This window comes from Oryctolagus cuniculus, chromosome 4, assembly GCF_051225735.1.
Source record: "Oryctolagus cuniculus isolate XC-2025 breed Fujian yellow rabbit chromosome 4, ASM5122573v1, whole genome shotgun sequence".
NCBI lineage: Eukaryota > Metazoa > Chordata > Mammalia > Lagomorpha > Leporidae > Oryctolagus > Oryctolagus cuniculus.
In genome coordinates, this window is record NC_142870.1 from 145,459,416 (window position 1) to 145,482,354 (window position 22,939).

Genomic DNA, 22,939 nt, shown 5'->3' on the forward strand with positions numbered 1-22,939 from the left:
TCCCACTGGTCGTCTATGATGCTTCTGATTTCTCCACATCCTTGCTAGCACATCTCCTCTGGCTTTTTCATTACAGCTATCCTAGCGGGTGTGAAGTGGTATCTACTGTAGTTTTTTTATTTTTCCAATTTATTTATTTGCAAGCCAGAGTTACAGAGACAACAGGGGAGAACAGAGACACAGAAATCTATCCACTGGTTCACTTTCCCAGATGATTACAACAGTCATGGCTAGCCAGGCCTGCCAGGCACTTCATCAGGGTCTCCCATGTGGGTGGCAGGTGCCCAAACACCTGTGTCATATTCTGCTGCTTTTCCCAGGCTATTAATAGGGAACTGGATTGCAAGTAGAGCAGCTGGGACACGAACCACCACCCACATAGGATGCTGGCATTGCCGGCAGCAGCTTTACCCGTTATGCCACAATGCCAGCCCCTCTACTGTGTTTGTAATTTGCATTTCTCTGATGACTAATGATGTCAATCACCTTTTCATGTGGTTATTGGCCATGTTAAGACGACACTTCAAAAATTTTCTGGAAAGATGAAATTAAAATGTAAGTTAATTTTGGTGCAAAAGAATTTTATAAAATTTGAAATATTTAACACCAAAGCATACTTGTTTTTTAATTTCATCTGCCATGAATTTATTAACTTTTTTGAAATACTTGCCTATATATCTTTGGAAAACTATCTATTCAGATCCTTAATTTTTTTCAATGGGTCTGTCTTGCTATTGTTGACTTTTTTTTTTTTTTTTTTTTTTTTTTTTGACAGGCAGAGTGGACAGTGAGAGAGAGAGAGACAGAGAGAAAGGTCTTCCTTTCCCGTTGGTTCACCCTCCAATGGCTGCTGCAGCTGGTGCACTGCGCTGATTTGAAGCCAGGAGCCAGGTGCTTTTGGTCTCCCACGCGGATGCAGGGCCCAAGGACCTGGGCCATCTTCCACTGCACTCCCAGGCCACAGCAGAGAGCTGGACTGGAAGAGGAGCAACCGGGACAGAATCCGGAGCCCCGACCGGGACTAGAACCTGGTGTGCCGGTGCCACAGGCGGAGGATTAGCCTATTGAGCTGCGGCGCTGGCCTATTGTTGATTTTTTAAATACTGTTTACATATCCTAGATACAAGTCCCTTATTATAAAATTATTTGCATATATCTTTTCCTGTGTTGTGGGCTGTCTTTTCACTCTCTTGATGATGTCTTTTTTTTTTTTTTTTTGACAGGTAGAGTTATAGACAGTGAGAGAGAGTGAGAGAAAGGTCTTCCTTCCGTTGGTTCACTCCCCAAATGGCCGCCATGGCTGGCGCTGCGCCTCTCCGAAGCCAGAAGCCAGGTGCTTCCTCCTGGTCTCCCATGCGGGTGCAGGGGCCCAAGCACCTGGGCCATCCTCCACTGCCCTTCTGGGCCACAGCAGAGAGCTGGACTGGAAGAGGAGCAACTGGGACTAGAACCTGGTGCCGATATGGGATGCTGGTGCCGCAGGCAGAGGATTAACCAAGTGAGCCATGGCGCCAGCCCTGATGATGTCTTTTAAAATGTAAGTTTTCAATTCGAGAAGTCCAAGTCATCTATTTTCTTCTTTAGTTGTTTGGGCTTTTGGTTTCATATCTAAGAAACTGTGCCTAACCAAGGCCATAAAAATTTACTTCCATATTTTCCTCAAAAAATTTTAAAGTCTTAGCTCTTACATTTTGGTCTGTAATCCATTTGATTTAATTTTTATGTATAATATGATAGGGGATCCAAATTTATTTTTGTTGCATGTGGATATCCAGCTGTCACAGTACCACTGATGAAAAACTGTTCTTTCCTAATAAGATGCCTTAGTATCAAGGTTGAAAATTAGTTAGCTGGGTGTGAGCCTTATGACCCAGTGAATTAGGCCACTTATTGTGATGCCAGCATCCCATATGAATGCCAGTTCAAGTTCTAGCTGCTCCATTTCTGATCTAGCTCCTGCTAGTGGGACTGGGAAGGCACTAGAAGATGGCCTTAAGTGCTTGGGCCCCTGCAACCCATGTGGGAGACCTGGATGGAGCTCCTGGTTCAGTCCTGTTGCAGTCATGTGGAAGGTGAACCAGTGGATGGAAGATATCTCTCCTCTCTAACTCTGCCTTTCAAATATAAAGAAAATCAGTTTACACATAAATGTGGGGACTTATTTATTTCTGGATTCTTAGCTGAGTTCCACTTATTTAAATGTGCATCCTTAAGCAAGTACCATACAGTCTTTAAACTCTGTGGTATATTTTGAAATCACATAGTGTGAGTTCTTTGGTATGTTTGTTCTTTTTCAAGATTGTTTTGTTTGCTCTGGTTCCTGACTCAAGCTTCCTGCCAATGCAGACCCTGGAAAACGATGGTGATGGCTCACACAATTGGGTTCCTATCATCTACAGGAAAGATCTGGATTGAGTTCCTGGGCGGGGGAGTCCTAGGTTCTGGCCAGCTGCTATTGCAGGCATCTGAGAAGTGAACCAGCAAACTGGAGCTCACTGTTTCTCTACCTCTCAATAAAGAAGTTTAATGTAAAATAGTGTGCTTTGTTACGCCATCAGCAGTCTTTTCCATTTCTTTTCAAAGATTTACTTTATTTGATGGCGGGGGAGGAGTCTTCCATCTGATGGTTCACTCCCCAAATGGCCACCATGGCCAGAGCTGAGCTGATCCGAAGCCAAGAGCTTCTTCTGGGTCTCCCACATGGGTGCAGGGTCCCAAAGATTTGGGCTATCTTCTGCTGCTTTCCCAGGCACCTTAGCAGGGAGCTGGATTGGAAGTGGAGCAGCTGGGACTTGAACCCATATGGGATGTTGGTGCTGCAGGCCGGGGCTTTATATCTCCCTGCACCACAGCACTGGCACCTCTTACATTTCAGGTTCCACATGTCTACATTGCTTCAAGAGGTCATGTTAAGTGACTTATACCATCTATGTATATGTACATTCTATGATATTTGCACAATGACAAAATCACCTACCTGCTTTTGAAATGAAAGTTATTTAAAAATAATGTAACAAGCTACTCTTACTTCAATAACTTCTAAACAAAATATCCGACATTCAGACAACCTTTTGAGCCAGTATGAAGTCAGCTGAGTCAGTTATACCTGCAAGCAGCACCAAGGACTGCAGCCCTCCCTCCCTGAGCACAAGCCGTGGGCACTGTGTTACACGAGCGAGGGATAAGGAGCAGAGAGGACAAGACTTTCTGCTTAACTAGGAGAACTTGCCACCATAAATCCAGGTGTTTGCCAGTCGCATGGGGTCACTCTGATCATGCACATGTTCCTTCCTTTCCTTCTCAGACTTACTCCTGAACCTTTAGGATTGTAAAGCAATGAGGATTCATGGTGTCCATCCCCACATTCTCTTAAAATGCCTACCAGTCCTGCTGATTCCTCCCGATCAGCTTCCTCATCCTTTGTCCTCTGTCTGCGAGGGCAGTGCCCGGCCGCTGGGCTGGGCTCAGTGCCCGAGCTGTGCGCCATGACTGTGTCCAGCTCTGCGTGTGTGTCTGACACCTTGGTAAAGGAAATTGAGTCGTCTTACCTGGTGGGGTTCCTTTTGTCTTCCTCAGAGATCAAAAACCAAACAAAATCGGCGTAGCTCATTCTTCCTTCCTTCTGTACTGTTTTTCCCCTGAAGAAAACGCACAGTTGCAGAATTGCCTGAGTAATTAAATAATATCCTTCTTTGGAAATTCAGTTAAAAATTTTAAAAATTAGAATGTTGGCTATTCATAAAAGGCAACCCTTCTGTTGCCTGTTTTGTTTTTGAATCCTACAAGGGGAAACCAGAAGGCACCAGCAAATATGAAGAAAAGAACCCTGGTTTCTAATTGAATCCAGGTAATTACTGGACTCTAAGACTGTTCCCTGCATTTACATATGGGACTAATATTCATATTAAAGAAGCACTGTCTTACATTACACCATGACCATATGTTCAATGTAATGCTATTTAAACTAGCAGCACTGCCAAGTTATGGAAGAAATCTTGATAAATGAGATCAATCCAGTTATCACTTGTAGCTCATCTTTAAACTGAGATTTTAAACTTTTCTTACCTTGTTACTGCGCCAGAGAATATCCTTTCAATAATTCTGTTTGAGGAAGCTAAATATAAATTACAAAGCCAGTTAGAAACATGTTCCATAAAGGCAATACTTTTGGAAATTTGTTTTTCATTTCTTATAAGCTAAACCATAACAATCTACCTTGATGAGAATATGAGTACTTGTTTTTAACTTATATTCAATTTATACTATTTTGAAGCATGAATGAGGCAGCTTCCTATTTATCCATCAATGATTTAAAAAAAAATAACAGGCAAATTAATGTGCCTGATGCTGGGACGTATTAACACAGCTGAGTGCTAAATTAATTCTGAGCAACCTGACACCTAATATAAAATACACTACATTTTTATTGACCTTGTTATCCAATGAGATGAAACAAATTTTCATCTAAAACAAGATAAATTGCATGCTAACATCAAATTCAAGAGGGAGCGGATTGTGTAGTCCTAAAACAGTGTACAGTATATTAAAGCAAAATACCAAAGAATGCTTTCAAGTAGAGTTTTACAAAAGATATCAAGACATACTATAACCAGACTTTTCTTACATTCCCATCCTATGTGAGTCCAGGATATAACATGATTTAACAAAGAATTTTTAGAAATTCTATAATTAAGTTGTATCTATAGTCAATTATATCTTAAGATAGTATACTGCTTTTTGATTAAAGAGTCTAGAAGAATCTACAGCAGCATACCTCATTGTAGGTTCAAAATAACTAATGGCATTAGGTTATGTATGTGTGTATGTATGTTTTTGAAGAGATGCCTCAGAATCTCAGATCTCTTTAACAAGTACACTAGGCAATGAATGGTCTACACACTAACATTTCAGGTTGAGTAATGAGAGCATGAGGGAGCTGGCACCCTCAGCATCTAATACTTCTATAGGGAGTTAGGTGCAGTCAATATAGACAGTTTGGTTCAAGCAAGTTGGGAATATGTGTGTCAGTATGGCCATGCCTGGCCTCATGTCAAGGCTTATGCAAAGATCCTCTATGCTTTCTTAAGCACTGTTTTATGAGGTTAATAATTTGTACTAGATAGAAAAAAAAAAAAGAGGATCCGAGAGGAAAGGTATGGATATTTCATGCCAAAGCTAACATATTTTAGCTTTGGAAGTTTTACCTCCTAAAACTGAAGACTATTTTATTTCATGCTGTCTCATAAGAGTTTGGTAAGTGAATAACTTATGTAGAGTTTAGTGATCCCTTCATTTATGCAAACCTAGACGTTTGCTTTTCTAGACTTTGTCCCATGAACATGGCAGTAGTGAGCTGCTATCTGATTATACACAGTATTTGGGGACTTCAGAGAATTGTGGTTCCATCAGCCAGAGAGAGACCGTTAGAAGCTGGGACAGTGCACAACCTCTGCAGGCTGGCCCTGTGGTACAGTTCTCACTGCCCAAAGGGAGGTGTACAGCTAGGAAAGCCGAGTCTCCACACCGTCATGCTGTCTTGGTGACAGGAAGGTTATGACCACTTTGTGTCAGGTAAATACACCTGGGTATTTCCCCTTGATGTCTGCTTAGCATCTGAAAATTTGAGAGTACTCACTTTTTAAACATGTCAAACTTCTATCATTCCTCACATACACCAGATAACAAGACCCAATGCATTTATTAAAAATGTGTGCTCCAACACATAGAAAGGCAGTCTGATTTTACAGCTGCAGGGAAGACATTTATGGACAGAACAGGAACAATATAATGCGCGGAGGATGAATCAGTGTATCTTGGTGCTTAGTTGAGAACAGGTTCTAAGTTCACTACTGGCGAAAATGGAGCAGGAAGGGTGCTCCCATATGATGTCTAATTTTTGTTTTCTGACAAAAGGAAGCATGGAAAACATCTGCAGAGAACACAGCTTCTGGAACTAAACTCCAAAATGTATGTTTTGAAGAGTACTTGAAAAATAAAATTTGTCAAGGCAGAAACATTATTTTTATCCTTGGGGTTTTCCTAGAAATATTTTTGCATAGAAAATATTATAGAGGTGCATATCTAATCTCTTCAAGACAGATTTATCCAGGTATAGATCCTGCTTATTTCATCCTCAGAACACACACATCACCATGAAGGCTTGTCAATTCACAAAAACCAAGACTGACAACTTACCTCCGAATCTTTTTTCCTTAGACCTGGCCTCTAAATAAAAAAAACAGTATCACACTATCTTTGCTTCACCTCCACTTAAAAATGCTTGGCCCTGAAAGAGGATTTGGATAAGATATAAAAGAAACAAGAATTTCTCAAAATGAGCAGGGACAGTTTACATAGCTCTTCAACATCTCAGCATCTACAGAATCACTCACCCTGGTCGTTGTATCGAGACAGATCGGCCTGGCTGATGTAGAGGTCATGATCACTATCTAATTCCCAGAATTTACAATAAATAACATAGAAATGTTCATAGGAGAAGTAATCTGTGATTTGGTTTATATCTTCCTCTTCTTCCAAAAGGGCTAGAGTCTGAAATGGTATGAATACAAGGATTAATTTTAAAATTATGAAAAACCAGCTTTGGCCATTATAGAGTATAGCAAATTTTTGTTTTAAATTTTACTGAAAAATTTTGGTTTTGGTACCAAACCAGGAACTTTTTAACAGGCAGTTTCCTGATACCTTTAATTAACTGATCAATACTAAGGGACTTCAAAAAATTTGTGAAGAAATGGAATTAAAGGGCAAAAATAAAAAATGTAAACCTCTTCTCAACGTAAGTCGCATCAAATCTGACATTTTTTGTAAGTGATGACACCAGCCATTTAGTCACTTCCTAAAGACCTTGAGTGTCTTTGGAATTTAACCATGCCAATACATTTTTTGAACATTATTAACTAGAGAGAAACATGTGTCCTTTAAAGATTAAGACTAGGAAACAAAAAGAATTTTGAAGGAGCCAAATCAGGACTCTAAGGTGGATGCCTACGATTTCCCACTGAAACTTGCAAAACTGCTCGTTTGAAGAGCAGAAGCACTGTGGCGGTGCCGCTTTCTGGGCATTTTCCTGCTAAAGCTTTGAACTTTCTCAAAACACTCTTACAATAAGCAAATGTTATTCTTTGGCCCTTTAGAAAGTCAACAAGCTAAATGCCTTAAGCATCCCGGAAAGCTGTGGCTCCGACCTTCGCTCTCGCGCAGTTCACAAGCACCTTTTCTTGTGCTCCGACTGGACCACGTCCACCCCTCTGAGGCACTGCTCTCTGACTGTGCTATGCTTCCGAATTGCACTGGGAAAGCCATGGTCCATTTCCTGTTCCGGTTCTGCCAAGAAATGCTTCAGGATCGTGATCTTGCTGGCTCACAGTTTCTGCTGAAAGCTCTGCTCTTGTCTGTAGCTGAACTGGGTGCAGCAGTGTTGGCAGCCATTTGAGCAAAAAAATGCTCCACTTTAATTCTTGATCACACTCATGTAAGCTCAGCCAACTGAAATATCTACGGTGTTGGTTATCGTGTCTGTTATTAATTGTGGTCCTCATTTAGGACACAGACAAAATTAATTTTTCCTCACAAACTGATGTAGATGGTCTTCTGCTTCAGGCTTCATGTTCACCATAAAAACTTATAGCATCAGTTACTGATTTGTAAGCTTTATGTTCACCATAAACACTTCTGGAATCAATGATTCATGTGTAAACTGCCGACTTCTTTGGGGCACTGTCACCATCAACCTTTTATAGGACATCAATGATTTCATTCTTCCACCCATGCTTCACCATCAGTTTCATGTCTGTTGTTGCTTCAGTGTTAACAGAATTCTTCTTGCTGTGCTAGGAGCTCTTTTCTAACTGACGTCTTATTCTTCCTAGTGCCTCAAACTAGACCCTGTTCAGATGCGTTACAACCAGTTAGTAGGATTTTATTTTGGTGCAAAACAAAATGGAAATCCATGCAAAGTTTTTCCTTAATATACTTTTTGAAGACCGCTTGTACACAAGCATTTACTGAGCACTATAATATGCTTAGTAAAGGCTGGATAACACAGGGAAAGTGAAGAGCTATCATCAAGGAGACTCACGCCAGAGATCCCTAGACTGTCAATCACAGAACAATTAGGCCAGAGGCTTATAATTACATGGCCATTAACTAACACGGTTTTTAACTTTTCAATGTTATGTAAGCAATATTAAGAAGAGTCGGCATCCTCATATAGGACTTGGTTTCATAATGAAATGAAGTTTTTTTTGTAAGATTATTTATTTGAAAGGCAGAGTTACAGACAGACAGACAGAGAGAGAGAGAGACAGACAGACAGAAAGATCTTCCATCCTCAAGTGGCAGCAACAGCCAGGGCTGGGCCAGGCCAAAGCTAAGAGCCAGGAGCTTCTTCCAGGTCTCTGGCATGGACCTACTCTCCGGGCCATCTGCTGCTGCTTTCCCAGGAAGTTAGCAGGGAGCTGGATCAGAAGTGGAGCAGCCAGGGTGCCCCTATGGGATGCTGGCGCTGCTGGCCATGGCTTTAACCCATTGAGCCACGGCGCCGGCCTGATGAAATGAAATTCACCATAAAGGTTACTTAAACATGCAGTTGAGATGACGCTCCATGGCTTGGTACAGAAGGGAAGGCGGCTGGAGCTGCAGGACTCTATGCTGGAAGTGAATGTGTGTCTTGCCTGACTCACGGCATACCTTAAGGAAAATACCAAAACTAATGATTTTGAACCCACAATTCTATAGTCAACTAAACTATCACATAAGTGGGTAGATAAATGAAGGTATTTTCAGAAATAAAAGGTCTGAAAGAAAAACAAATTATAAGGAAACTTAGAAAAACAAAATGAGATGGCAGAAGAACATATATATTAATATTCACAGTAAAGATAAATGAGCTGAATCTCACTATTAAAATACTTTTGATTAAATATATATAAAGTCACACCTCCAAAACAAATCTAGGTATACACTTTCTATAAGAAATGCCAAAAATGAAAATTAAAAGGAAAGTTAAAAAAAAGGCAAATACTAGTCAGAGATTAAAAAAAGAAAATATACACTGATATTAATAGAAGATAAAATGAAATTGAAGATGAAAAACATAAGGAGCAAAGAAGTTTATTTCATAATATAAATGTATTGCTTTGATTAAAAACATTTTTTAGGGGTTGGTGCTGTGGTATAGTGGATAAAGCCACCTCCTGTGGACTGCATCCCATATGGGCCCTGGCTCAAAATCCAGATGCTCCACTTCTGATCCAACTCCCTGCTAATGCACCTGGGAAAGCAGTGGAGGATGGCCCAAGTCCTTGGGTCCCTGCACCCACATGGGAGACCTGGATGAACGTCCTGGCTCCTGGCTTCAATCTGGTACAGCCCCGGCCGTTGTGGCCATTTGGGGAGTGAACCAGCGGATGAAAGATCTCTCTCTCTTTCTTTCTCTCTGCGTCTCTTCCTCTCTCTGTGTAACTCTGACTTTCAAATAAATAAATACATCTGTAAAAAAAAAGTTTTTAAAAAGTGTAAATGCTGGTAATATCTAGTAAAGGAAACAAATAAATGAACAAAGCTAGACCTATAAAATGCTTTTGTCTTAGAAGTGAGGTTTGGGGCTGTGGTGTAGCGGGTAAAGCCGCTGCCTGCAGTGCTGACATCCCATATGGGCGCTAGTTCAAGTCCCTCTGTTCCACTTCTGATCCAACTCTCTGCTGTGGCCTGGGAAGGCAGAAGATGGCCCTAGTGCCCCTGTACCCGTGTGGGAGACCTGGAAGAAGCTCCAGGCCCCTTTGGATCAGCCCAGTTCCAGCCCCTGCGGCCATCTGGGGGAGCGCATCAGTCTTTCAAATAAATAAATAAATCTTAAAAAAAAAAAAAAGAAGTGAGGCTTGAGAAATGCTCTTGGGCATTGGGACTTTGATAAATAAAATTTACTCAAAGTAGAGAAAAAAACCAAAATTCTTGACTAAGAAATAATTTTAAAAAATGTTTGGCAAATTGAAAACAAAAATTATTAAATTATGGTGAACCATCTCAATAGAAGAATACACAGCCAGTAAAAATTATGTCTAAATAGAAACAAAGTAAAACCATGAAGTGTTGAGTGTAAATGTAGATAAACAGTAGGAACTATGTCAAATTCTTAAATCTATATATACACATAGGAATATCAGAAGAATATATACAAAAATTATACTAGCTGTATGAGGGTGGCAAGATGTTTTTTCTTCTGTTTAACCAAACTTGCCTGTGATGTTTTATTTTACAACATGCACGAAGCAGAGTATGTTGGATAAAACAAATCTTTAGAAACAAGGAATTACCAATTTCACCTGCTATAGTACAAAAATGAAGATGACAGGTTACTGGTACTGTTGGTGAGTGTGCAGGCGAAAGTATGAAGTAATGCAGGCTTTGGGGAAGGGTAAGTTGACAGAATCTATCAAATGCACACAGCATTTGACCCAGGATCTTCCCTCCACGTGTCTACTCTAGAAATTTTTATTCATACACATAAGAGAAAAGTACAGGCATGTTCACTGCATCATTGTGATAGAGAAAACCTAAAACAACTTGAACATCAACAGAGGAATAAAGAATTAATTTTAGTATTGCCTTGCAATGGATTATATAATGGTTAAAACAATTAGATTAATGACTAGAAATTAAAAGAATCCTGACACTGTTAAGTGACAAAACGAGTTAAAACAATAGTATGAATCCAAATATTAAAAAGAGTAAAACTAAACACTGAATATTTTTATAAGGCAATAAAGCCACAAATAATACATGTTTCCTCTGGGAGAGTAAAATGGCAAGTTGATGAGATAAACAGCGACTTTTGCTTACTTATTACTCTCGATGTGTTTGTATTATTTGGATATATTCACATTATTTGAATGTTTTATGAGTACTTGTTCACATACCCAGAGGAAGACTAAGAAGAGGGGTGAGAAGTAAGTGGGGAGGGGAGAGTAGGTGCTGTAGGATTCAGGACCCATGAGTTCTATTTCCAGTTAACCAACTGACTTGCTTTGAGATCTTATGTAAGTCATTCAACTATCCTTCTGCTTCAAATGTTATCATCAGTAAAAAAAAAAAAAAAAAAGATCATAATAGTGATTCAAATATTACAAAATAGAATGTAATTTGTATTCCAGGAACATGAAAAATTACCTTCATCATTCTTTTTCTTTATATTATTTTTAAGGATTTATTTATTTATTTGAAGGCAGAGTTACAGAAAGAGAGAGCGAGCAAGCGAGTGAGCTTCCATCTGCTGGCTCACTCTTCAAATGGCCTAATGGCTGGAGCTGAGCTAGGCGGAAGTCAGGAGAATGGAACTCCATCGGTGTCTCCCATGTGGGTGTAGGGGCCCAACAGAGTGATGAGTGACAGAGGGAGAAAGATAACTTCTATCTACTGGTTCACTCTCGAAATGGCTGCAATAGCCACTGTTGGGCCGGGCGGAATCCAGGAGTCAAGAATTCCATATGGGTCTCCCAAGTAGATGGCAGGGATCCCAAACACTTGGGGAACCATCATCTGCTGCCTTCCTGGGTGCCTTAGCAGGCGCTGGACTGGAAACAGAGTACCTAGGACTCTGATATGCCATGTGGGTTAACACATCCCATAATACCAACTGAGAGCCCAGGCAGACATCAAGTACTCAATAAATATCAACAATGTCTGTGATGACGACTATGGACTTTAGCGTAAAATGTAAATCCACTGTGGACTGCTGCTTCTGCCAAGTCTTCCTTACCTTGACTGTTCTAGGTGACAACAGAGAAAAATAAAGAATAATAAGGTTGTAGTACTAGCTTAAGTTTCTTTTAGTATGATTCATTTAAAATAAAACATTTCTTTTCCTTTCAAATGTGAACCATTCCACTTTCTTTAAGCTTAGTCAGGCCTGAGGATCACCTTGGCAAAATGCTCCTACTAGTGGTTAATATTTGTTCTTTCATTTGGTAAAATAAATAAAATGATTGGATGAAATGTAGTCTTTCTTAAAAAGAGATCCTGTACTCCCTGCAGCAGAAGCTGGATGAAGAGTCACTGCTGGAAGGACAAAGTGCAGATTATTCCATTTCTTTTGCAGGGCCCTTCCCAACCTGGCCCCAAGCCCTCTCGGTATCCATTCACTCTTTCAACACCATTTGACAGTTCTTGATTCCAGCCTTTGCTTACGCTGCTTCCTCTGAATGGAATTCCCTTTAACCTTTATCTTGGTAAGCTGCTGATATCTTCCAAGGTCAAGATCACGTGCCAGTCCTTTTGAGAAGCCTTCTCTGCACCTTTTACACATGAATCTATCACATCAGGCCTGGGTGTCTGTACACTGCTCTCCTCTGGTCTGCAGTGCACTGGTTATTCTGTTTATCTCCCACCCCCCCATCCCACTGTCTGACTACAGGTATCTGACAAATGCTTAATGACTGAAAGTAGTGACAGTACTTCATATGCAGTAAGCACTTAAATATTATTAAGTGAAATAAGAACATTATTTAATTTGATCTTTCAGCTTTATCAGAGAGGCATACTTGCAAAAAGTTGCTTTTTCTTATCTCTGTCGAAGTAATTTTTCCACTCCAAGATCTGTTGACTGTGTAGAATATTCTCTGAATAACCTAGTTCCAAAAGGAGAACAAAACCAAACAAAAACATTAGATATGGCTTGTTAGTTTACCAAAGGCCACATTACACATATACATGGGACTTATTTACGTTTTGGCTTTTTGATTATATGAAGTGTAATTTCCAGTACAAATTAACACTATATTTTAAAATCTATATATTTTACTTTTTTAAAAAATATTTATTCATTTATTATTTGAAAGACAGAGTTACAGAGAGGCAGAGGCTGAGACAGAGAGGTCTTCCATCCACTGGTTCACTCCCCAAATGGCTGCAAAGGCCGGAGCTGCACCGATCCGAAGCCAGGAGCCAGGAGCTTCTTCTGGGTCTCCCATGTAGGTGGGTGCAGGGGCCCAAGGACTTGGGCCATCTTCTACTGCTTTCCCAGGCCGTAGCAGAGAGCTGGATTGGAAGTGGAGCATCCGGGACTCAGACCGGATCCCACATGGGATGCCAGCACTGCAGGTTGCGGCTTTATCCGCTATACCACATCTCCAGCCCCATTAAAATCTATATATTTTAAATCAGCCTCTATACTTCTGAGAAGAAAAAAAATTCTCTGCTTATAAGTCTTCACTTCTCAGCTGCCTACACATCACTTCATTTGTTTACTTCTCACTTCGCAGTGATTCAAGTAACGCTTATTGGCTGGACAGTCTGGGAAGGAAAGGGAGGTGGAAGTATCTGCTGGATCGTCTTAGACACCGATTACTCAGAAAGAGGGCTGTCCAAGTGGTATGAATCAAGAGGGCATGATTCTGGTTACTGCAGCCTTTTTCATTGTAGTCTTGAAGATTCTTAGTCTTCTAGACTATGGAAATTCAAATGTTTGAGATTCTTCTTCAACAAAAATTTATTTGAAAGGCAGAGTGATAGGGAGACAGGAAAATAAGGGAGAGAGAGAGGAGAAGAGAGACTGGAGTGGGGAGAAAAAGAGCTCTTCCTTCCCCTGCTTCATTCCCCAAATGCCTTCAACTGTAAGGGCTGGCCAGGCCTACGCCAGGAGCCAGAAACTCTGTTCGATTCGCCCATGTGGGTGGTGGGGGATCCAAATACTTGGGCCATCATCTGCTGTCTCTAAGGAAGCAGGACTGAAGTGGAGTAGCCAAGACTTGAACTAGGCTTCCCATATGGGATGCAGGCCCTCAATCAGTGCCTTATCCCACTGTGCCCTAGGACTGGCCCCTGTCTGGGAAAATGTGTATCCTGAGCTGTATTCGGCCAAGGGCACTTGTGTTGCTACCTAGGGTTGTAATGAGTTTACAGCAGTGGAGCTCTGGAGAAGGCCTTGGATAGGATGGGACTGTGGATGCGAGGGTGAGGGGAGGATTTGAGAAGGAAGACAAAGGCTTCCCTCCTGGAAGTAAGAGGATACAGTGCACTCCTCAGTTTTACTTGTGATTATTCCTACCCACTTAATATCCCTTTCAACTATTTTTTCCTCCAAAGAAAGCAGTGCAAGAGCAATTTAAGCAGCATTTTTGGTACTTTTTTGGCTTTTATTTTGATAGTCTAATAATACAGAAACCCTGTATTCTTGGTGGTTTTATCATGGAGGAAGTCAGTGCCTTTGCAAGAAGAACAAAGAAGGGAAGACATGTGGACACCTTCCAAAGAGTAGGCTTCTCTATGTATGCATTCTTTAGCAAAGAGGGTACTTTTCAAACAAAATAGGGAAAACCAGCATCAGATGAAGGCCCGATTTCTGCTGCCTCACAGTTGCCACCCCACCCTGCTACCAGTGCTGACTCCTAACTGCCCAGCACAGAGCTCGAGCACCACCCTCCAGAGGGAGCCCTGGCGCAGGCACTGGCTTCCTTCCTCCCCCGCCGCTTGAGCCTCCACTCAGCCCTGTGGCTGGATTTCACACCCGGGAGCCTTGATCATCACCTCTAAATTCCAATGGGCCAGGTCTTTCTCAGTGGTATTCCAGTATCTGATATGGTGCTTTGCATATATCAGGTGGTCAATAATTACTTGATAAAATAATGATATTTGGAAGCTGTATAATGAAGATTTCTGTGTTATCTCTGTGATAGAGAAATATGGGTTCACAGCTAGGATGGACAAATCTAATCAGAGCTTTGAACACCAGATGAATATCAACCCAAGAAAGGTCTCTAATTAGTATTTCACAGAAGTATTTTTGTCTGTAATTCACAGATAAATATAAAATGTGCAGAAGACACAAGACAGGGAATAGTAACTATTCAAGATGACTGGGAAAGAGACTACTGAGGTAGTAGTGTTTAATGTGGAGGAAAAACTCCACACTGGAGTGTAGATGTGGTCACGTTCTAGATGGCTGACGACCAGGCTGAGGACCAAGCTGACTTGTTCTGCATGGTACCAGAGCACAGAACTTGTACCAATGGACAGAAATGCCCTTCTTCCAAAATGCTCCACTCTAAGGAGGGGTTTCCTAAAATTAACCCCATGGAGCAGTGGGTTTTTATGAAGTAGTGTGGGTTCTTCTCACCACAAGTACTTAGGCAGAAGTTGACAGGATTCTTGCATTAGATAGAAGTGAGGATCAACTGGGGCCTAATTTCTCTACTGACTCCAACTAGTCAAGACTCTGAGGTTCCTGAGGACAGAATATGTCTTAGCACTGTATTCTTAGCACTAGCTTGGAAGAAATTCAAATAAAAAGATGAAGGATTTTTAGCATAGAATCTACAAGTACAAAAATAAACATTAAGAATATAATCTATCAGGGTTTGCATTGTGGTACAGCAGGCTGAGCGGCCACTTGTGACTGGCATCCCCTATGGGCACTGGTTCAAGTTGTGGTTGCTCAAATTCCAGTCTAGCTACCTGCTACTGTGTCTCAGAAAGCAGAAAAGTATACGTGCCCCTGCCAACTGTGTGTGGTACCTAGATGGAGTTCCAGGTCCTCGGTTTTGGCCTGGCCCAGCTGTGGCCATTACAGCCATTTGGAAAGTGAACCAGGTGAGTGAAGAGCTCTTTCTCCCTCTTTCTTTGTAACTCTGCTGTTCAAATAAATAAAACAAATCTTTAAAAAAAAAAAAAAAAGAACACAAGGCTGGCACTGCGGCACAGCAGGTTAAGCCGCTGCCTGCAGTGCTGGCATCCCATATGGGCACCAGTTCAAGACCCAGCTGCTCTACTTCTGATCCAGCTCTCTGCTATGGCCTGGGAAAGTAGTAGAAGATGGCCCAAGTGCTTGGGCCCCTGCACCTGCATGGGAGACCTGGAAGAAGTTCTTGGCTCCTGGTTTGGATTGGCACACCTCTAGCTGTTGCAGCCAATTGGGGAGTGAACCAGCAGATGGAAGACCTCTCTCTCTCTCTCTGCCTCTCCTTCTATCTCTGTGTAACTCTGACTTTCAAACAAATAAATCTTTTTAAAAAAAGAATGCAACTATCATATTCCATGTACCCCTTTCTCAAGTTAAAGTCAATTTCAATACATGTTGCATTAAATTTTTGTTGAACATTAGATTTATGTTACCTGGTTTCGAATATAAATTTATTTTAAAGTTTGAGTTTCCAAACCGAATTTTACATTTATAATCTCAAACTTTTAAAAAATTATTTATGGAATACCTGTTGCATTTAAAATTATGAAACCTTAATTTGTATTCATTTTTGCTAATTCTTTTTCTCTTCTTTTTGATCAAATTTTAAAAATTTGCAGTTTGTTAGACATTTCTTAAGATTTATTTATTTGTTTGGAAAGCTAGAGTTACAGAGAGAGAGAGAGAGAGTTAGTTTTCATTGGCTTGTTCACTTCCCAGGTGGCTGCAACAGCCAGGGTATGGTCAGGTTCAAGCTAGGAGCCAGAAGCTTCTTCTAGGTCTCACACATGGGTGTCAGGCGCCCAAGTTCTTGGGCCATCTTTGGTTGCTTTTTCCAGACTATTAGCAGAGAGCTGCATTGGAAGTGGATCAAGCAACCAGGACAAGAACTGGTGAAGTGGCTTTAATGATCACAGTTCAGTGCCAGCCCTAAGGCATTTCATGTTTTCTGACTCTGCTATCATACTTCTATTACTGCAAAACAATGTGCCTGTATTACACTTATTCATAGCCTCAATCTCCTTATTCAGTGGCCCCTCTAATCAACACATTCGTTTTCAGATTTGCCAATTTAGCATTTTGGATTATCGAGGCAGCGTCTCCATCTAGTGGCAAAAGCATGTAGCTGCTGGTTCTATATTAATTACAGCTATTTTTCTAATCTTTGGTTTACCATTTCTACATAAATAAAAATTAAATTTTTTATAACAAACAAAATTTAAAATAAATAATTAGAATAACATTCTCTCAATGAGAGAAATGAAATTTGACAATCTTTCACCAGTGGATCTATAGTCATTTGATAGACAAGGTGGATCGTAAGTCAGTATCCTAACTTACATTCTATAAAATTGGAAATCTTTTTTTTTTAAGATTTTATTTATTTATTTGAGAGGTAGAGTTACAAACAATGAGAGGGAGAGACAGAAAGACAGGTCTTCCATCCACTGGTTCACTCCCCAAATGGCTGCCAAGGCTGGAGCTGCGCTAATTTGAAGCCAGGAGCCAGGAGCTTCTTCCAGGTCTCTCATGTGGGGTGCAGGGGCCCAACCACTTGGGCCATCTTCTGCTGCTTTCCCAGACCACAGCAGAGAGCTGGACTGGAAAAGGAGCAGCCGGCCGCGACTAGAACAGGCGCCTATATGGGATGCCGGCGCCGCAAGAGGAGGATTAACCTGTGCCATGGTGCCGGCCCCATCAAATTGGAAATCTTTAATTCACAAATATATGCCACCAGGAATAGAAATATTTGTTTGATAGCTCTGCCATAAATCTGCTTGACAAGTGGATTAAATGCAGACAGAGAAATTTAAAGCATTTGTTTCTTTAGATGAGTCGATAAACATATCAAATTCTGGAAGCCTGGCTCTTCCACTTGGCAGAAGTGAATGGATCTGCTAACCCAGCCTCATAGCTCTAAAAGTTATTTCTTCAAGGTCTTCTACAGAATTTGGGTAATTACAAAAATGATTTCTTTCTCTGTTAAGAGGAAAAGACTCTTAATGATGAGCAGTCTCCACCACAACCGAGTCACCTTAGGAAATTTTATCACCTTGTTTTCACAATTAAAATGCTGGCATTTAGCCTGACATGCTGGATACTTCCCTATCCAGCTACTGAGTACATCACCATGATACCATCTGAGCAAGCCACAGAATATCTTTACTCACAGCACCAGTGTCCTAAAGAAGCATTTAAAATTTCATCACTTAGTTTAGAAACCCCATGGCCACCTCTTTCCTCAGAAGTCAGCATATGCCAGTTTGGATAGCAGAGTCGTTTACGCACAGCATGCAAAACTGCACATTCAAGGGCTACAGTGTGCTGGTATTTCTAATTTTTATTTTCACTCAATATCAAGAAACTTATTTCTCAACTGCTAACTCCTTCTGGAAATGAAAGAGAAGACTACAGACTGACTTTAAGTGTAATCTCTTTTTTTAAAATTTTTACTTAATAAATATAAATTTTGAAAGTACAACTTTTGGATTATAGCAGTTTTCCCCCCATAACCTCCCTCCCACCTGCAACCATCCCATCTCCCACTGCCTCTCCCATCCTATTCTTCACCAAGATTCATTTTCAATTATCTTTATATACAGAAGATCAACTTAGTATATACTAAGTAAAGGTTTCAAGAGTTTGCACCCACACAGACACACAAAGTATAAAGTACTGTTCGAGTACTAGTTTTACCGTTAATTCGCATAGTACAACACATTAAGGACAGAGGTCCTACATGGGGAGTAGGTGCACAGTGACTCCCGTTGTTGATTTAACAATTGACACTCTTATTTATGACGTCAGTGATCACCCAAGGCTCTTGTCATGAGCTGCCAAGGCTATGGAAGCCTCTTGAGTTCACAAACTCTGATCTTATTTAGACAAGGCCATAATCAAAGCGGAAGTTCTCTCCTCTAAGAGTAATCTCTTATCTGGGTGGTGATGACTTCATTGGAGTCATACTATGTTGTCAGTGGATCCTTCCAAGTGTAAAGTGAAATACTGGAATGACTCTAACATGTAAACACCATGCAGGCTGAATATCCCTGTTCTGTAATGTGTGGACCAGTGTTTTAGATTTTGGAGGGGTTCTGATTTTGGAATATTTGCATAGTTCCCCATTGAACATCTATCTCTAAATCAGAGAATCCCAAATCGAAAGCACTCTGAAATCCAGGTTTTAAAGCATCTTCGATTTTCGATGAAGGATTTTTCTACAATGTATACTTCTGAGATTACATAATGCTCAATAGGGTTGCAGGATGAAGTGATTTTGCTTTTTTTTCTGAGACACCTGTCACTTGTCATGAGGATGATCTTTCTAAGTTTCTTAGAAATGGTGTAAGCTCATCTGTTTTTGCCATAAGCAGCATACAAAACGTCTCTCTAGTGGCTTTTATGCCTAATCAAAAAACTGATTAATTTCATTCTAGAAGGCATTGTTTTTGGTTTGTTCGAGAAAAAGTCACTGTATTCTGAAATAATTCAAAAGTTTCAATGACTTCATGCCATTATTTGGCCAAGTTTCATAACAGAAAAGGCACTACAGAGACCTATTTGGACAGAATTCTATTTCCAGATACTCACTGCTGTAGTGTTTATTTGTACTCTTCTTTCTTTGGGTAGCAGTATAAGATTATCACAACTAGAGTTAGTACATAGATTCACCTTTATATTCCCAATTGGGTCTTGTAAACTATTTGTTATGATGCTATTTTAATTTGCCATGTTATTATTTTATCTGAAGTATCCGATACATTAACAATGACTTCGGAGTAAATGAACTTGTTAACTGAAGATAAAGCAGCACAATACTATCAGTGTAATTTAACAAACGTAAACAGCAATAGGTAAATGCCATAAAAATACACAGCAGAGATAATTATTATATAATGCCTAGCACCTGGCAGAGATCTGCTCTCCAGTGGGTTGGACTCACTTTGACAGGTGTCCCTGCTGGCCTCCCGTGGCCTTGGCGGGTCACCCCCAGGACTCTGTGGGGATCTATGACAGCGGCATCCAGGTGTGACCAGCCAGGGGGCTGCCTTTATCACCCTCCTCCAACTCTGGGAGACAGTAGGAGGCCATGGGGCTGTCTTGGGACAGTGTTTGCAGCCCTAGGCAGATCCTAACGGCTTCTATTCAGAGGCAAGTGCCTGAGGACAGTCTCTGGACTTGTCTCAGTACCAGGTAACACCCTGCTCCCTGGTAACAGACTTGTCTGGTGAATATCACCAACAGACTTGCAGGCCTGGTGTGAACTGGCAAGACTGCACAGGGCCTGGTGATAGTGGGGTCCAGGCGTGAGCCACCTAGGGACCGTCTAGTAAGTGGGAAGCTGCCTCCATCACTCCTCCTGCCATCTTTGGAACACAGCAAGGAGTCACAGGACTGCTTTGGGACTCAGTGCCAGACTGACAGACCTCAGCATTGAATAGATCCTAATGGTCCCTGTCCCCAGGCCACTGCCTGCACACAGAGCCTCTGGCCTTCCCTCAGTGCCACTGGACTTCTGTGGACTTGGGTAAGCAGTCTTCCTCCCCACCCAGTCACCAGTGGCTGACAGCTGCTTCCCCCACAGCAGCAGGGTAAGCTCTGGTCTTGTCCCTAGGCTGCTACACTGATCTTGGCGGGCTGAGGGCTCTGTGATCTGGCAGTGGACACAGGACTACCACAGTCCCAGGAAGAAGCATGTAGGAAAAACTTCCCGAGTACATGCTGAATAACACATCAACTGCAGATTTCAGACATATTTGAGTTTGGGAAGTATTGTTAATGTTGAATCAGTAAAAACATCAACAGCAGACCTGGGGTAAAACGTTAACTTAGGGTGCTACCTAGTGGTGAAATAGCAGAAGTATCCACAGGCTCAGAGAAAAAAAGACTGCTTAGAATTTCCAGGACAGCCATAAATGAAGCCAGATTACTGTAACAAATTCTTGTACACCAACAAGCATCAGGAACTTCCAGGGAACCATGACCTCACCTACACAGCAAAATGAGGTTCCAGGAACCAAACATATAATAGGAATTGAAATTTTCAGATGCTCATATGATTTTAAAATAGTTGTTTTAAGGAAACATAGAAAAGCAATTTAGTGTTTTAACCAAGATTTGACAGAGCGATGAAAGTAATTAGGCAAAATCGAACAGGAATTCAGCTGAAAAGTATACTAAGTGGAATTAAAAATGAAGAAGGCATCAATAGCAGAATAGATCAAAGAGAAGGAAAAATCAGTGAGCTCAAAGACAGGCTGCTTGAACATACAGTTAGAGGGGAAAGAATCAAGAGAGATGAGGAAAGCTTATGGGATACATGAGATAGCATGAGAACAAATATCCAAGTTATTGGGATTCGAGAGAGACTTGAGGATGCCAAAAGATATAAAAATATATTCAAAGAGATAATGACAGAAAACTTCCCAAATGTGGAGAGAGATAGAATACAGGTACCGGAAGGTCAAGGTCATCAGATGCAACTCAACCAAGTCTACCACAAGGCATATTATGGCCAAGCTCTCCAGGATTAAAGAGAGGATTCTCAAAGCTTCAAGAGAAAAGGACGTAAATAACATATAAAGGGGCTCCAGTTAGCCCACCTGCAGAGTTCTCAGCAGTAACCTTATCAGGAGGGAGTAGAATGAATCTTTTACAGTACTGTAGGAAAAAAAATGCCAGCCAAGAATACTGTAGTCAGGAAAGCTATCCTTCAGATATCAGGAAGAGATAAAGACATTCCAAAGCTGAGATTTATCACCAGCAGACCTGTGTTATAAGAAATGCTTGTGTTACAAGAAATGCTAAAGGGAGTTCTTCAAACGGAAAGAGACACAGAAGTGGTGTTGCAGTGCAGCAGGTTAAGCTGCCTCTGTGGCACTGGCATCCTACACTGGAGTGCTGGGTCAAGTCCCTGCTGCTCGGCTTCCTTTTCGCCTCCTTGCTAATGTACATGGGAAAGCAGTGAAAGACGGCTCAAATGCTTGGGCCTCTGCCAACCACATGGGAGCACCAGATGGTGTTCCTGGCTCCTGGCTGTGGCCTGGACTAGCCCCGTTAATTGCTGGCATTTAGAGAGTTAATCAGCAGATGCTGAAGAGTTAAAATTGTATATGTGCAGGTGTAAAAAGTTAAGCTTAAGCTTACAGGTTTAAACCTTCCTGGTGCAGCTGTGAAAATAAAACAGAGTGAAGTAGCACCTTGACAGTAGGGACTCCATTTTGGAGCACTTGAGACTGCATTCTGGGAAAGCAACCCCCCCACCGTGAGACTCTGGTCTGAAACTATGATCTCAAATAGTCGGACAATAGCAGTGCACTACATCACCCTTGGCAATGCACAAAAACCCCCTAGCATGATTGCTCAAGCTTAAAAGTAGAAAGGTTGCACCTGGGTTACCTGGGCTAATAATGAAGATGTGATTTGTCTATGTCTTAAGATCATAATTGCTGATTGTAAGATATTAGCAACCGCTTAGCAACTGTGTATTCTCTCCCCCCTCCCGATTTTGTGGTTTTTGCCTTTATAAACCCTAACCTTTAGTTATTCGGGGCTGCTCTGCTCATGATGATCAGACAGCCCCAGCATGCTGGATAATCAATAAAACTTCCCCGTGCTGTTTGCATAAGAGACGTGTCTCTTGGTGACGTTTTTTGGGCAGTCGACTCTAACAATGCAAGATCTCTGTCTCTCTCTCTCTCTGTCACTCTGCTTTTCAAATAAATAAATCTTTTTAAAAAGTTAAAGAAACACTAACAAGTAAGAAGAAAATATCATAAGGTAGAAAACTCACTGGTAAGAATAACTACCAGGAAAAAAAAATCCAGGATGTTCTAATATCATAAACATGGTATGTTAATCATTTATATCTTTATATTACACTACACCACATTAAAATATATGGAGACAGGCAATATTGAAAGAGGTCAATTTTAACAGAAAATTCAAAAGGTAGAGAAGGATAGCACAAATCTAGATTAACTCTTAAGATTTCTAAATCTCTTTGGTGTTTTTTTCTCTTTCCCTACCTTTATATCAATATTGTTATTATCATTTCAAGATAGCTTATTATACCAAATGACGGTTTTTAAGTTTCATGGTAGCCTCAAAGCAAGAACCTAAAATAGACTCACCAAAAATAATAAGCAATCAAAGTACACCACTACAGAAAACTTATCCACAAATGAAGATTGTAAGAGAAGGGGAAAGAAAGGAACTATGAAAAAATACAAATAAAACTATCAAAAT

General features: G+C 40.9%; 1 protein-coding gene across 6 annotated transcripts in view; it reads right to left on the bottom strand.

Annotated features, from left to right (window-relative positions):
• PPP2R3A (protein phosphatase 2 regulatory subunit B''alpha) overlaps window positions 1-22,939 on the bottom strand; it is a 210,699-nt gene that overhangs the window by 30,717 nt on the left and 157,043 nt on the right. For 4 of the 6 annotated variants that reach the window (XM_051818617.3, XM_051818618.3, XM_070072785.2 and 1 more), the window contains 4 exons: window positions 12,558-12,644; window positions 6,393-6,549; window positions 4,066-4,114; window positions 3,549-3,638 (listed from right to left, as the gene is read on the bottom strand). In XM_051818617.3, the coding sequence (XP_051674577.1) occupies window positions 3,549-3,638; window positions 4,066-4,114; window positions 6,393-6,549; window positions 12,558-12,644 (383 nt within the window). Of the gene's footprint in view, window positions 1-3,548; window positions 3,639-4,065; window positions 4,115-6,392; window positions 6,550-12,557; window positions 12,645-12,817; window positions 13,054-22,939 lie in introns of those variants that run through there. The other 2 variants (XM_089332231.1, XM_089332232.1) reach the window with 1 other exon arrangement.